This window comes from Sapajus apella, unplaced genomic scaffold, assembly GCF_009761245.1.
Source record: "Sapajus apella isolate SASKATOON/1434 unplaced genomic scaffold, GSC_monkey_1.0 scaffold53, whole genome shotgun sequence".
NCBI lineage: Eukaryota > Metazoa > Chordata > Mammalia > Primates > Cebidae > Sapajus > Sapajus apella.
Genome location: NW_022436993.1, coordinates 7,484,590 through 7,500,052, shown reverse-complemented (window position 1 = coordinate 7,500,052; position 15,463 = coordinate 7,484,590). Strand labels below are relative to the sequence as shown.

Here is a 15,463-nt window from a genome sequence, read left to right as displayed (position 1 = left end):
ATTACCTAGCATGGAGTATTTTTAAAATGTTAGTTCTATTTTCACTGCAAAAACAAAACAAAACAAAAACAAAAATAGGCTAAAAAAAAAAAGGAACCAGCCTTTTGTTTTTAATTTTTATGAACTCACCATAGTTTTACATTAACATCTGAAAGGCAAAAGGTAAAAACATTAATATCTGAAAGTGTCAGTTATACAATCATAGTATATTAGAACTGATGGGGGGTATAAAAGCTCATCTGGCTTGAGATCCATATTCACCAAGGAGAAAAACTAAGAACCAGACTAACACAATGATCTAGACAAGATTCCAGGCAGTGGGTGGCCAGGTCTGGAAAGCAGGTCCTTGAATCTGCCCAGAGCAGCGCTCTTTCTTCTAAACCCACTGAACATTCCAAGTTCTTTCAAATGGCAAAACATCAAATTTACAGTAAACAATTATTAACAAACCAGTTGACCTACTTCACTTTGCATCTTTTGAGCTTCCTTTGAAGCTTGATAGGATGGTGTCTCAACAAATTCAAGCATTGGCTTTCCCTTATTTTTCTCATATTCTTCTTTGTATTTAACCTTCGTTGGAAAAAGAAAAGCATATAAAAATCAAAAGCCCTTATGCAAACAGAGCAAAGTAAAAAATATATATATGTTTAAAATTAATCATCTTGCTTTCTAAAATCATATTATTCTGGCCATTTAGGTTGATCACTGAGTTCCCTTTAGTTAATGACATACAAGGAAAGTAAACATAATATAAAATTTCTTAAGGGATAAAAGTAATTTAGAACAACTAATGTAGTTCTAGAACCTGTATAAAGTATTTTTTCAAATAGCTGGAATATATAGGTATGTATCATATGTATGGGGTTATTTATGTATATGCAAATGGCATATACATATAGGTAGTTGGTTTGAGACAGAGGTTGATCCCTGAGATCGCATTGATGTCTATTGGTAAATCAAAAACAAGAAAGAAAACATGGGCGTGATTCTCTATTTTTCTGTCAAAGACAGGATGATGTCCTCCAGGGCTGCTGAATTTTTTCATAGACACTGAGTAAAACACTCACACAGACCTTTATATGATTTATTTCAATTTCACTACGCAATATTTAATATCATATTATGAATTATTTCAATTAGAGTCAGTCTTCATCTTCAGTTGATAAAATGAGTGATATTTTTCAAGCTTCCATTAAAAAAATAATATTTTTTTTAAAGCCATCAGATTGGCTGGTTTTTTAAGCAATATACTTTCTAAAATTAAACTCATAGAAAAGTTTTTATCATACTTCATTCAGAAATGCACTCTTGTTAAAATTTATATGTCTAATAATTATGAAATTATTTCTTAAGTTGTATTGTAATAGTGATAATGTTAACGATAATTCAACTCAAGAAAAATTTTCTAACTTAGAACTTTATGGAATAGGAAATATAACATACTTTAAAATACCTATTTGTAGACATAATTTTGTTGCAAAGAGTATGATAGAGTGATCAATAAAAGTATCAGGAAGTATATCAGCATACACCATTAGGATAAAATTTTGTGAAATAAATGAAAATAAGAAATATACGTGTGTATGTACACACACACACACACATGCATATATATATATATTTATTTATTTATTTATTTTAAATTTGAGACAGAGTATCAGTCTGTCACCAGGCTAGAGTACAATGGCATAGACTCAGCTCACTGCAACCTCTGCTTCACAGGTTCAAGCAATTCTCCTGCCTTAGCCTCCCAAGTAGCTGAGATTACAGTGTGTACCACCATGCCCGGCTAATTTCTATATTTTTAGTAGAGATGGGGTTTTGCCATGCTGGCCAGGCTGGTCTCGAACTCCTGATCTCGTGATCTGCCCACCTCAGCCTCCCAAAGTGCTGGGATTACAGGCATGACCCACTAGGTCCAGCCTGTTTTGTGTATTTTTAAAACCAATGAAGGTGAGTATCAAATTATTATGGACTTCGCATTCCACAGAATACATTTAAAAGAGTGATATAAAATTTTACCTTAACAGATGTTGGAACTGACATCTTTTCCAACTATTTAAGCTCAGAATTTAAAAAAAACATAGATAACTTTAAAATATGCTGGAGAGAATATTTTTTAAAGCTTATTCAGGGATTACCTAGAATTTCATATTAAAAAAATTAATCTAGAATAAGCTAGTATTACCTTTTTAATAACAGTTATAATTGAAATAAAAAAGCATAATTAACCTTGCACCTGGAAAATTAATGTTACAACTCAAAATGACAAATTAGGACACTAGAAAAATTTAAATCATCATGTGGTTTGAACACGGTTTAATTAATTTCTATCTTGTAACTTTTTAATTATGTGAAGTAATGGTTATTTTATAAAAAGCCTTTAGATTGAAATGTGGTTCAAGATCCCCTGATCCCAAAACATGTATAACAAATGGTGTTTGAGATATTCAAAAGTAACGTTTTGTTTGTTTGGTTTGGTTTTTTTGTTTTGTTTTGGTTTGGTTTTTGAGATGGAGTCTAGCTCTGTCACCCAGGCTGGAGTGCAATGGCACAATCTCGGCTCACTGCAACCTCCACCTCCTGTGTTCAAGCAATTCTGCCTCAGCCTGCTGAGTAGTGGGTTACAGGTGCCCAGCATGCCCAGCTAATATTTGTATTTTTAGTAGAGATAAAGTTTCTCTGTGTTGGCCAGGCTGTTTTCCCAGGATTTATTCTTTTCTGCAGCTGTAGGTTCTCAGTTAAGATGCATGGCAGTAATTGGTGGGCCTCGGGATGATTACGGGTTCCTGGCAGGGAGGGTGGGTGCCCAGCAAGTACATACCTGACTTTGGAGGATGGCATTGCATTTATGGTGCAGGTGATCCACAGCATCGGCATCAAAATGATACATTCCTTTGTTTTCCTCAAAGAGTTTTTTATATTCTCGCTAGAATACAAAACATGAAAATAAATTTAGAATTAAAGAGAATGAATAGAGCAATCAATACTTAGAAATGCGAACTGCACAATACAAGCCACCAAGAGCTGCAAAGCTGCTGCCAAGACCCCATCTGCAGTTGGCTAGCAGGTAGGAGGTTTCTGACACAGAGATACACAGACAATCCAAGACAGATCCGCTCTAGGTCAGCATATGAAACACACAGAGAGACGGAGGACAGTTAATCGCAAACATAATGTCAGGGATATTCACAACACCAGGAAGTGGTGACGGAAAGCTAGTGCTGGGACTCGTGTAAATAGGTAAAGTGGGGCAAAATAAAGGCAATGTGTCTTGCTCTTATCCAAGGACAGGAATATGTTTAACACTGTTCAACAGAAGAGAAGGAAAGAGAAGCAAAAGGAAGAGCAGAAAAGAAACCCAGAGGCAAGGAATAAAAAAGTCCTATACAAAAAGACTACACCATGAAGAAGATTGAGGGTCACAAAGAAAATGTAAGAGAAATAATTCAGCTAATTTTCCTAAAAGGAAAGGGTCAAAGGTGCCTGGAAGAGAATCTGAGAAATCTTGGAATAGTCAGTTGAGTTTTTAAAGTGAAGAAATTGAATGAAGGCTACTATGCAGATATACAGACAAAACATTGAATTTGGAAGAGACTAAATTAAACAGGGATGCCAAGTTTGGCCAATGAAAGATGCTACATGTAACAGCCAGCAATATGACAAACATTGTTACATTCGCAACCTAAGTGTCTATCAACGGATGAATGAATAAAGAAAATGTGGTACATATCCACAATGGAATACTATTCAGCCACAAAATTGAATGAGATTCTGCCATTTGCAACAGCATGAATAGAACTGGATGGAGGTCATTACGTTAAGTGAAATAAGACAGGCACAGAAAAACAAATTTCACATGTTCTCATTCATATGTGGGAGCTAAAAGAGTGAGACCCCAGCTCCACAAAAAATAAAGAAATTAGGTGGGCATGGTGATGTGCACCTACAGCCCCAGCTACTTGAGAGGCTGAGCTTATGGAGATAAAGAGAATGATGGTTACCAGAGGCTGGAGGAGTGGTGGGGAGAGGGGATAAAGTGGAGATGGTTAAGGGGTGCAAAAACACAGACAGAGAGAAAAAGTAAGATCTAGTATTCAGTGGCACAACAGGGTGACCATCGTTAACAATAATTTACTGTACACTTTAAAATAACTAAAAGTAGAATAGAAATATTCCTAACAGAAAGAAATGAGAAATGTATGATTTTATGGATACCTCAATTATCCTCATTTGATCATTACACACTGTATACCTGTATCAAAACATTGCATTTATCCCATAAATATATACAACCATTATGTATCAATCACAATTAGAAATTTTAAAAAATATTTCATGATTTCTATCATTGGCGATTGGATGCTTAGTTATTTTGCCTTATTTGGAAAAGACCTTTAGAAGTAAATGGTAACTCTTAAAGACTCAAGACTACAGAGACTTAAGAAGCTAAAGATAGTTGCTTATTAGGCAATGGGGGTGTCAGTAAAAATGGCACTAGAGTGGAGGGATACAAAAACAGTACTTGAAAGGGAGCAGAAAAGAGCTGGCCATAAGGAAACTCACATTTCAGCCTTAGGGGATCCTCCAGGGATTTCAGAATGAAAGAGAAAGAAAGTCCAGGGCTAGGAATGGAACAGATGTCCAAGTGGCCTGCCACATGAGAGCTGCTCGTTCATGTGGGACAAAGCAATAGTCCCCAAAGGGAGCCTGGCCTGAAGTGCTTCCAGTCAACTATGGAGCTACAATGTATGTTCCCCCAGACCCTAACCAGAATAAAATGAGTGAGGATAGCCCAAGGAAGGTCATGAAAATGTTCACACAGTACTTTTTTCTTGGACAGGTCTTGCTCTGTCACCCAGGCTGGAGTGCAGTGGAGTGATCATGGCTCACTGCAGCCTTGACCTCCTGGGCTCAAGCAATCTTCCCACTTCAGCCTCCTGAGTAGCTGGGGCTTAGATGCATGTCACCATATCCAGTTAATTTCTTTATTTTTTGTAGAGCGGGCATCCCACTATGTTGCCCACACTGGTCTCAAACTCATGGCCTCAAGCCATCCTCCTGCCTTGGCCTCCCAAAATGCTGGGATTACAGGCATGAGCTACTGCACCCAGCCCACAAAGTACGTCTTGATTGTAGGAAACAAGTTATAAATTTTGGCTTCTCTAATCTTTTTTTAAAAAGCCTCTATTTTTAACCAGGTTTTTTTTAAAAAAAGATAATATGGAAAGATTTTATAATTTATTTTGAAATATGTATTTATAAAATAATGAGTATAGCATAGTCCAGCTACAAAATAGTCCATTACTGAGTTGAAATCCACAGCAAATAAAGACTAGGATATTATTATGTATAAAATAATGAATATATGCTGAAAAATTCAGTAAATATTGTTCCCAACACAATTATCCATTTTGGTTACAAAGAATTTTTAAAACTCCTATGTAAGAGAAAAACAAAATAAAAAACAAGAAAAGCTAACTTGAATTAAGATCTGCAAAAGAACTTGGAATACCTGTCTTGACTTATATAACAGTCTCTGTTGCCTCCTAGTGGGAGATACACAGAGTAACACAAAATATATATCTTTTAATTTATGTCAAGTTATAAAAGAAACTGAATACTATGAAAGTCCATTTTCCAGGGGAAAATGTTTCCCAAAACTTTAACTAGAATGGTTTTACTCACTAATTAAGGCACTGATATCACTCTATAGAGTTCAGGTTAAAATAAAAGTAATTCTGATGTTGCTAAAGACATCTGGGGGGTCTTTAAAACAACAGCTACTTATGTCAAATGGATAATTTCAGCAGAATATCTCCTTATTGGGCCATCTTATTCAATCTTTTAATAAAGTAAGTTACCTTTATAAATCGACAAAGTTCCAATTTTTTACATTAAAATTTTAAAGTAGGCTATTCTTTGTTTCTTCACAAGTGCTAAAGGCCATTCTAATATATAAATTTGAGCAAATGTATACAACTTTATACAACATATACAACTTTATACAATGTATACAACTTTATACAATGTATTCAACTTTATACAATGTATACATGTTTATACAATGTATACAACTTTATACAATGTATACTTATTTAGACAATGTATACAACTTTGTAAGTAGACACTTCAAAGGAACACATTTTTTAAGTCCTAAACTTTCTCTCCTATGCAGTAGTCATTTAATCACAATTTGTGTACCGGGAGGAGAAAAAGAAATCTGTAATCTAGGCAAAAGCACCACCTAAATGAAGATCTAAACATTATAAATGATATATCAAATACGTGTAACATATGACTTTCTGAGTTTACTCTGTTGAAGAGATGATAGAAACAATTTATATTAGACTGTGGTTTTTTTCCACCATTATTATAAAATAAAGGTCAACGTTCTTGAAAAGAAATATTGCATAGGAGTGGCATGCTTTCTTCCAGTCACCAAATGTTTAAATTACCACTATGATCTTTTTATTGGCTTATTTGCACATGAATCCCCATGTCCCTAGGAAATTTAAGCTAAGTATGGCTAGAGAAAGGTCAAGGGCAAATGCCACTGCAGTGATCAAAATTGGATGTCAGAGAATGAATGTGAAGAAAGCAGGGGGCTCAGGGAATAGAAATACATCAATTTTAGAAGCATATCTATGAGTCGTGGTGAAAAAAGACAAACAGAGACACTCAAAAAATAGAGGAATGTATAAAGAGGTGTGGGAATAAACACTGAAGTGCAAGCCCACATGATGTAAATGTCCTGGAACTGGGTGCCAGTTCTGGGCTCACCAAATAGTCCTCTAGCCTCTATTCCCTGTTCAACAGCCTGGAAACACTAATGTACTGCTTTTCATCCAAGGACCAATCATTAAAGAAAAAAATAAATTTATATTTATTTATAATTATTATTTTACTTTTTATTTATTTATTTTTTTGAGACAGAGTCTTCCTCTTGCCTAGGCTGGAGCATAATGGTGCCATCTTAGCTCACTGAAACCTCCGAGGTTCAAGTAATTCTCCTGTCTCAGCCTCCTGAGTAGCTGGGGTTACAGACAGCCACCACCACGCCCAGCTAATTTTTGTATTTTTAGTAGAGATGGGGTTTCACTGTGTTGGCCTGGCTAGTCTTGAATTGCTGACCTCAAGTGATCCACCCACCTCAGCCTCCCAAAGTGCTGGGATTACAGGGATGAGCCACTATGCCCAGCCAGAAAAAATAAATAAATAAATAAACTTTATTATTTATTTATTTTGAGATGGAGTCTCATTCTCTCACCCAGGCTGGAGTGCAGTGGTGCAATCTTGGCTCACTGCAACCATCACCTTCCAGGTTCAAGCGATTCTCCTGCCTCAGCCTCCTGAGTAGTGTGTGCATGCCACCACACTCAGCTAATTTCTATACTTTTAGTAGAGATGGGGTTTACCATGTTAGTCAGGCTAGTCTTGAACTCCTGACCTTGTAATCTGCTTGCTTCGGCCTCCCAAAGTGCTGGGATTACAGCTGTGAGCCACCATGCCCAGCCAAAAATAAACTTTAAAAAGCTCTGTATGAATTACTTGCATGCATAATAGCATTAAGGAAGGAAGACGGTGGCAGTGGTATTCCAGAAAGGAGGCTTACAAAATAATAAACATAACATTTCAAAGCACTAAAGCCAAGTATAGATTATTTCTAAAAATGCCCTGAAGGTGTATCTCATTATTTAACTGTCTAGAAACCAAGTTTTGCCTATAGAGTTTTAAGTCCAGGCACATCAAGTGAACACAACTTTCTTCATTTTTTCTCATGACTTATCCAACATATATTTCTGCATCTGACCTATGTCTGGGCTAAAGCAGATATTCAATAAATTATGAATAATTTTGAGTGAGAGTGTGATTATTAAAATAGGCATGAAAATAATTTATGGTCAAATAAAAGCTCATTGCCACCATGGGGCATCCTGAGAAGTACAAAATGGAGCCACACGTGACCCAGGGTTATCAGTTACAAGAGCCTGAGAAGTCAGGGTCCTGATGTACTATGGGTTGAAACAGCATCCAAGATAATGAGAGTTCCACAGGACTGACCACGTGGGCAGTGCGCCCAAGTATTTTCATCAAGACATGAAGAAGAATTCACCCTTCTCTCCTGGCTGCCTTGACTGAGAACATGGAAACCATGACAAGGCTAAAAGCAATGTGTCAATGTAATATAAATGCCATTAGGAATTATTTTCAGAGAAAATACAGTTTAGACTAAGACAATTTTTCATGCTGCTAAAGGCATACTAAATACAAGACACTCTGGTCTGACCTGCATAAAATAAAATATCCCTGACTTGAGGGCCTGAACTTCAAGTGGCTTTAATCTAACACAGATGATGAAAAGGAAAGAAGAACAATAGAAAGACCACTTGCGCAAACACTTTGAAATACAGTGGTACACACCAGACACTGGAGACTACCAAGAACCTCCTTTGTAAAGTGACAGCTCTGGTGGGATTTCTGCAAGCAGAGAACTATTTTTCAATGAGTTAGTTATTGAGGGAGGAGTGAGGCACAGGCCCTCTAAGGAAGCAGGTGAGCACATGAACACTGCAGGCATTATTGGCTTCTTGGAGCCACGAGGCATCTACAGTTGCCATTAGATGACCCACTTACACCACTGAGCATTTTGCTGGCTTTCAAAACATGGTCCAAAAACAACAAATTTGGGAGATCTGAAACTGGATCATGCATATTTTGAATGTCTTTCTTATATTTCACCTATGAAAATAACATGGAACAAAATACCGTCTAAGAGAAGAAAATATGCTTTTGCATTATTGCATTTTTCACACAAGTAGTATTATTTACTGGTAAATTGACAGACGAATTTACAAGGAGCCACTAGATGGTGCTGATTTACTACTGAATGAGTTTTTTAAAGTTATTTCTATATGGGCTTGAAAATACTTGAATAATTCCTTGTTTACATATTCAGAAACGGTGATGTTAACAGAATAAAGCAATTTTCACAGTAACTCTGGTTTCAAAAAATAAAGAGAATAGCCCACTTTATTCTTTAGAAATTACTACAGTATTTCAATTAGGCTTTGTGGAGTTCTTAGGATTTCAATGTTTTCCCTCCTATTGACAAAGACTTTTTTAAAGCAACTTTCTGAAAATATAATACTAGTAATAATATAATATTGATAGCAAACATACTACGTGCCACTTTTCTAAAACCCTTTATATGTATTAAGTATTGAATCTCTACAATAACCTTTATTAAGTAGGTACTTTAAGTAGCCCCATTTTACAGATAAGAAAACGGAGGCACAGAAAGACAAAGACATAGTAACATCTGATGAAACAGGATTTAAATCTAAGCCCTTTGACTCCAAACCTTTAGGTTTCAGCACTATGTTCCAGGTTAAGTATATTTCATCTCTATTTCCTTTATGTTTGTACACACATGCAGAATAATCAAACAAAAAAGAGAAATCATTCTGCTATTCCCAGTGGTCACAAAAGATAGAAACACCCACTTCAATTGCTAGAAACAAACAAAAGCTGGTTGTTGAATACAAATAGTAATACCTTATAAACATTAATTAAAGCAAGATAAACCAAGGCCCAAAAAGCCAATGAGAGTTGAAGGGTTTAAATTATCTAACAAAGTGACAGATCAATAATACATAATTTTTATACTTGAAAAGCAAATCTAAATTATTTTCAACTATAGCAAAGTAATCAACTTTTTGATGTTGCTGTTTTTATACTCTAATAAGACAGAATATAAAACAAGATTCTAAAAAGATTTTTAAAACTCATTTCTTGTAAAATTATTTTTATTTTTAAAAACATGGAATGAAAACAAATCATATAAGGAATTATTTCACAGCATTTACCTAAGGAATAAAAAATAAACTGTAAGCCACTACAAGTAAAATTTCTAAAAATTTCTTTATATGATAAATTACCATGTACCAGGCAGTACTTTACAATAAACTCAATTTCATCACCATAATTACATGAGGTAACTATTGTCCTAACCACTAATTTGTGGTAATACAGACCACTTCTCTGCAAAATTCTATAATCTATTTCTACTCTTGAGCAGATATAATAACTTCATTTGCAATACTATTCCTACTTATTAACTAATTAGTAATCAGTAACCATTAAAAATTAATTACAATAATGTATTTTTCTCAGAAAAAGCTTTAGAAAAATATGCTTCAGTTCAACTACAAATTGCCTGGAAGCTACATTATTTTGATTAAGTATTGGTAATTACAACACAGTTGATTCTTAAAAAAAAAAAAAAAAAAAAAAAAATTCAAAAGATATTGAAAATAACTTTCTGTGAATTATAACTTACATTGCTTGCCAATGTAGCAGCAAGCTGATTCTGCCTAAAAGAAGCACTTTCAAGAGGATTGTAATGATGTTTCTTATCCTTCATTTCATTTTCAAATTTTTCTTTGTATTTAATCTGTCACAAAAGAAAAGATAAATAGTACATGTACCTTTACATTTAAAAGTAACACATTTGATTTTCATGTAGACAAAATAAAAGCTATCCTAAAAATGAATGGTTGCAAAGTTTACATTCCTGGTATCCAACCCCCTCTATAAAGCTTAATTAGGCATAAAAGTTTTTAAAAAAAAAAAAAAAAAAAAAAAAGCTCTACTTGCACATTGATCACAAATGCAATTAGGCACGAACTCAAATCCTATTAATGAGAATTACGCACTAAAATATCAAGATTTTTAAATGTCAGTTTTCATTTCTGCATTTCTGTAATCTATGATCAGTTAGAAACCTAGATGACAAATGTCTTAAGGTCTACCACATTTAGAAAATAGATTCTAGGCCCCAGAATTTAAATATAAATTTTCCTAAGGGCATGATTTCAAATAAAGAGCATAGTGTGTACCATGGTTTTTCTCAACATTTCCTATACTTCATTTGCTCAAACATTTAATTTTAGGAATTGCATTTTCTGAAATGTCCTGGGTCTATTTAATGTCAATTTAAAATTTTCTCTGCTTTAACTCTACAATTTATTCAGCAAGAAAACCAACTTCAATATTCACTCTAAATTGCTTTTCTCTTTTTAAAGGACTCTTAGAATAACCAAAAAAAGGATTATCAACTTATTGTTAAGTTGATATATTTCTCCATATAGAGAGAAACATGTGAATTCATGTTATAACTAATTAGAACATAAACACAAGTCCACTAAAAAAAAAAAAAAAAAAAAAAGAAGAAGAAAAAGAAAAAAAGCTCTAGCTACTCACATGCCATACTCCCTTTAACTTGCTGTAGCCAGGAAAAGGTGTACTGATTTTACAGGTCAAAGTAAGCTGTTTTGTTCTCTCATAATTTTTCATTCTCTTATAAATTTTTCTGTTATAATTTTTACAATGTTTTGTTTCCTTACAATATTCTGAGAATGCACCTTTATTCATACATCTAAAGGCTCTGCCTTGCAGAAGGCTTTATTAAAAAGCAATTTGGGATGGCTCTCATCATGTATTTTAATCAGGCACACATACAGTGATGGTCTCCTTCAGAGACACATGTCTGGTACCCATGAGAGACAGCTAGAGAAAATCTTGGTGGGAATACAGCATTTGGTAAATATTTTGAGATGGTTTACGGGAAATATTTTCTGTTGTGGTGTCATTTGATAATAACAACTTTCTGACATTCACAATACCTTATAAATTTATTTTAAGTAATTGGAAAGACCTCTTAAAACAAAAAACTGATTTTTTATTGTTTTATGTCTTGACATCAAGAACAAAATTATGGATGAAATAAATTTAGATTTCCTTCAGTACTTTATACAGTAGCTGGCACAAAAGCAATAATTCACGCTACCTGGTCCTCCCCTAAATACACAGCCTTACTCTTTTTGCCCTCTTCACCCTTCTGCTACATTTTTACCATATTTCAGTCACTGGTTCTGTCTCTCCTAAGTTTGTGGTGCCTAAAGGATATTCGCTCAACAAAGACGGTGGACTCTCTGACAGCCTTCCACTGGAGTGACACTTCGGACTCAGCCAGATTCGCTAACACTGTATTAGCTAAATGGCAAAAGTAGGTTACATGATCTTTGCACACAGAGAGCCCATCATACTGTTTTTGCAAACTCTGAGGTTTCCAGCATAATTACACTAGAGTATTTGAAAATAACACTGGCAAATTCCTTTCTTGTTATTAAACCTTGCATATGCTCTTCCAAGTAAACATACAGACACTGCTTCCTCAACTTCTGATGGGGTTGCATCTCAATAAACATACCATAAGTTAAAAATATTTTAAGTAAAAAAACGCACCAAATACACCTAACCTACCAAACATCATAGCTTAGCCTGGCCTACCTAAACATGTTTAGAATAATTACCTTAGCCTACAGCTAGGCAAAATCACCTAATACCAAGCCTGTTTTGCACATGTTGAACATCTCATATAATTTATTGAACGCTGTTATGAAAGTGAAAAGCAGAATCGTTATACGAGTACTTGAAGTACAGTTTCTACTAAATATGTACCACTTCCATGATACAGTAAGGTTAAACAATCTTAAACTGAACCACTAGAAGTCAGAGACCATGTATGCATTTCTAAGAAACAATAATCACTCTGTTATTCCTGTACTTGTATTAAATGTAATAATAAGCAATGTGTTGTGAAATGTATCTTGTTCAACATTCGCTACAGTGAGTGATTTGATTCAAGATGCCTAAGGAACAAAAACACAAGTTTCCCTCATTAACCACAAAGTAAAATAACTGCATTATATTTTTAAAATGCAGGGACCAGACATCAACACCCAATTGTTCCTAACCTCGCTCTTTCTGTAAGGAATGCAGGTGAAACGAACTAAGAAGATAACCAAATAGTTGAAGTGAGTCACATCATGTTCACTCACTAACTATACAGACACACTGAACGTTCTACTGTATTTTCTTTTTTTTTTTCTACTGTATTTTCAACCTACACTTCAGACATCTATCTGTCTACCTCCTCATGCAGGCTTGCATCTTCTGAGACATCCAGGAAATGCTCTTCCTTGACTATAAATTGTTATTCAACCAATGAACAAAGCATAACCCTTTCAGTTTTAAGATCATTTGAGAAAGGGAGGAAGAGGTATTAGGCTGACTTTGCCATGGTTTTAAGACACAATGTTGCTCCTTATACCTACATCAATTATTCTGGAAACAAATGAAGTTACTCCCCATGACTGGTTTTATTTACATTATGACTAGTGTGGCCCGTGGTCCTAATATTTATCAACTTTGTATTTATTAATTTTTTTATTTGTAATCTTTGTGGGTACATACTAGGTGTATGTATTTATGGGGTACCTGAGATGTTTTGATACACACATGCAATGCATAATAATCACATCGTGTAGATATCATCTTTAAAAAAAAATACTGTATAGGTATATAGGATCAAACTCCTAGAAGTTTTTAAAAGAATTATAAGAGACTTAGCAAGATTTTCAGAGGCTCACACTTGGAGAAAACACTGGTACTGTTAACCTACAATGACAGCACTGTAGATCTTCACAACTGTGCATCTTCTCATATAAAGAAATGAGAAATTACATCTGCCTATCTTCATATGAGGATCCAGATCCGCATAACTGCACCTGGATATGTGTGAAGTCTAACATGCAAACCCAGAACTTTACACTGACATCACCTGTGGCTCAGACTCGCAAAAAGCCAGCAAAGGCACAAAAAAGCAGACCCTAAATGAAGGTGTTTCATCATAGCCACATAAACACATTTTAGCAAAGAAATAGTTTGATAAGTGTGCCTTAATTATCACTGAAAATGAAAAGTAGGCCGGGCACAGCAGCTCATGCTTGTAATCTCAACACTTTGGGAGGCCAAGGTGCATGGATTACCTGAGGTCAGGAGTTCGAGACCCAGCCTGGCCAACATGGTGAAACCCTACCTCTACTAAAAATACAAAAATTAGCTAGGAGTGGTGGCGCATGCCTGTAGTCCCAGCTGCTCGGGAGGCTGAGGCAGGAGAATTGCTTGAACCTGGGAGGCAGAGGTTGCAGTGAGCCAAGATCATGCCACTGCACTCCTGCCTGGGCAACAAGAGCGAGACTCCGTCTCAAAAAAAAAAAAAAAAAGAAAGAAAGTAAAGTAAGCAAAAACACAATACCGCTTATCTATAGACATCAATTCCCAGCAATCTTGGATGAAATTAAACTAAAAGCTATCAAGGAAGACAGGACAAACAGATTTTTACATAGAACTCACCATAAAATCAAGACTATCTTTAAGTCTTAATTTTACACAATATAATATTTCTGCTCTTATTTTCCTGGCAAAATAACATCATACTGACTTTGCACCAAATGTTAATGATCCAGAGAATACTGGTTTAATCAGGCTCTATACATCTATTGGCAGCCTCATCTGTGTTTTCCCTTAATAGTGGATCAAAAGCATATGAGCCCTGTCTCCATAGAGCCTGCCTTGTGGGAAGTGAAATAGATTTCTAAAACACACACATGTATGTATATATCACACAACTACTACAAATTGTGTCAAGAGCTGTAAAGAAGAGCAGAGAATAAAGGGGAGGAGAGCAACGAGTCAGGAACATGACATTTGAGCTGATACTTGGATGTGAGGTGGTTGGTGGAGGGAGTGCTTGCCAGGAAGGGAGAACAGCAGATTCTCCAAACCAATTAATACCCCTTGCAATTTAAGGTCACTGCTTATTACTAAATTTTCATGGCAATTTATAATGTGATTTTTAGGATTAAAACCGACTCTTATCAATGTATTAATGCAATTTTAGAACAATGCTACTTATTATAAATACATAGCTTTTCCTTAAGGTTATAAAACCAAACAAGGAATCTATTCTTCATGCAGACAAATTCCAAGTAATAGGGTGACCAACGGATATATTAATGAATTAACTATTCTTAGAATTGTTTAAGTCAGTAAATTCAACAGTTACTGTACTCACATTTGAATTACCTATGTACCAATCCCGTCATCTTGGCACTGGAGATTTTTGCTTTAGTTTTTTTATAGATTTTTTTAAATAACCTGGCCATAATTTTATGTATATTCCAAATTTCAAAAAGGGAAAGCTTACAACTATGGTAGCAAAACTATTGTAGAAGTTAACATAAGAAGGGTTTGGTATTCTCTGGGTAAAAATCCCACAGAGTTCAATTTACAGATAAAATATGAGAATCCTGCCCATTCGCTCGCTGTTCCCATCTTTTCATCAGATAGGTCTTATCCCTGCATACCTTGAACATTGCCTTGTCATTGCCTTCGCTATCACAATGCTTCTGGTGCTCTCTTTTCCTCCCTGCATTCTATCCATCCCCATCTCTCTGCTTATTAAATCCCCCAATCATTTGCCTTCTATGTATTTATGCACCTTTGTCATTAGTTTAGGAGCAAGCTAAAAACTTTAATGCTATCAATTAAAATA

At 35.1% G+C, this 15,463-nt stretch overlaps 1 protein-coding gene across 23 annotated transcripts in view; it reads right to left on the bottom strand.

Annotated features, from left to right (window-relative positions):
* NEBL (nebulette) overlaps positions 1 to 15,463 on the bottom strand; it is a 690,461-nt gene that overhangs the window by 383,409 nt on the left and 291,589 nt on the right. For 21 of the 23 annotated variants that reach the window (XR_004258432.1, XR_004258429.1, XR_004258430.1 and 18 more), the window contains 4 exons: positions 10,343 to 10,456; positions 8,638 to 8,742; positions 2,825 to 2,929; positions 463 to 570 (listed from right to left, as the gene is read on the bottom strand). The exons of 1 other annotated variant lie outside the window; for it this stretch is intronic. Coding sequence is in view for 18 of the 22 variants with exons in the window: in XM_032244113.1 (XP_032100004.1) it covers positions 463 to 570; positions 2,825 to 2,929; positions 8,638 to 8,742; positions 10,343 to 10,456 (432 nt within the window). In the remaining 4 variants the exon portion in view is untranslated. The remainder of the gene's footprint in view (positions 1 to 462; positions 571 to 2,824; positions 2,930 to 8,637; positions 8,743 to 10,342; positions 10,457 to 15,463) is intronic. One more of the 23 variants, XM_032244118.1, reaches the window with a different exon arrangement.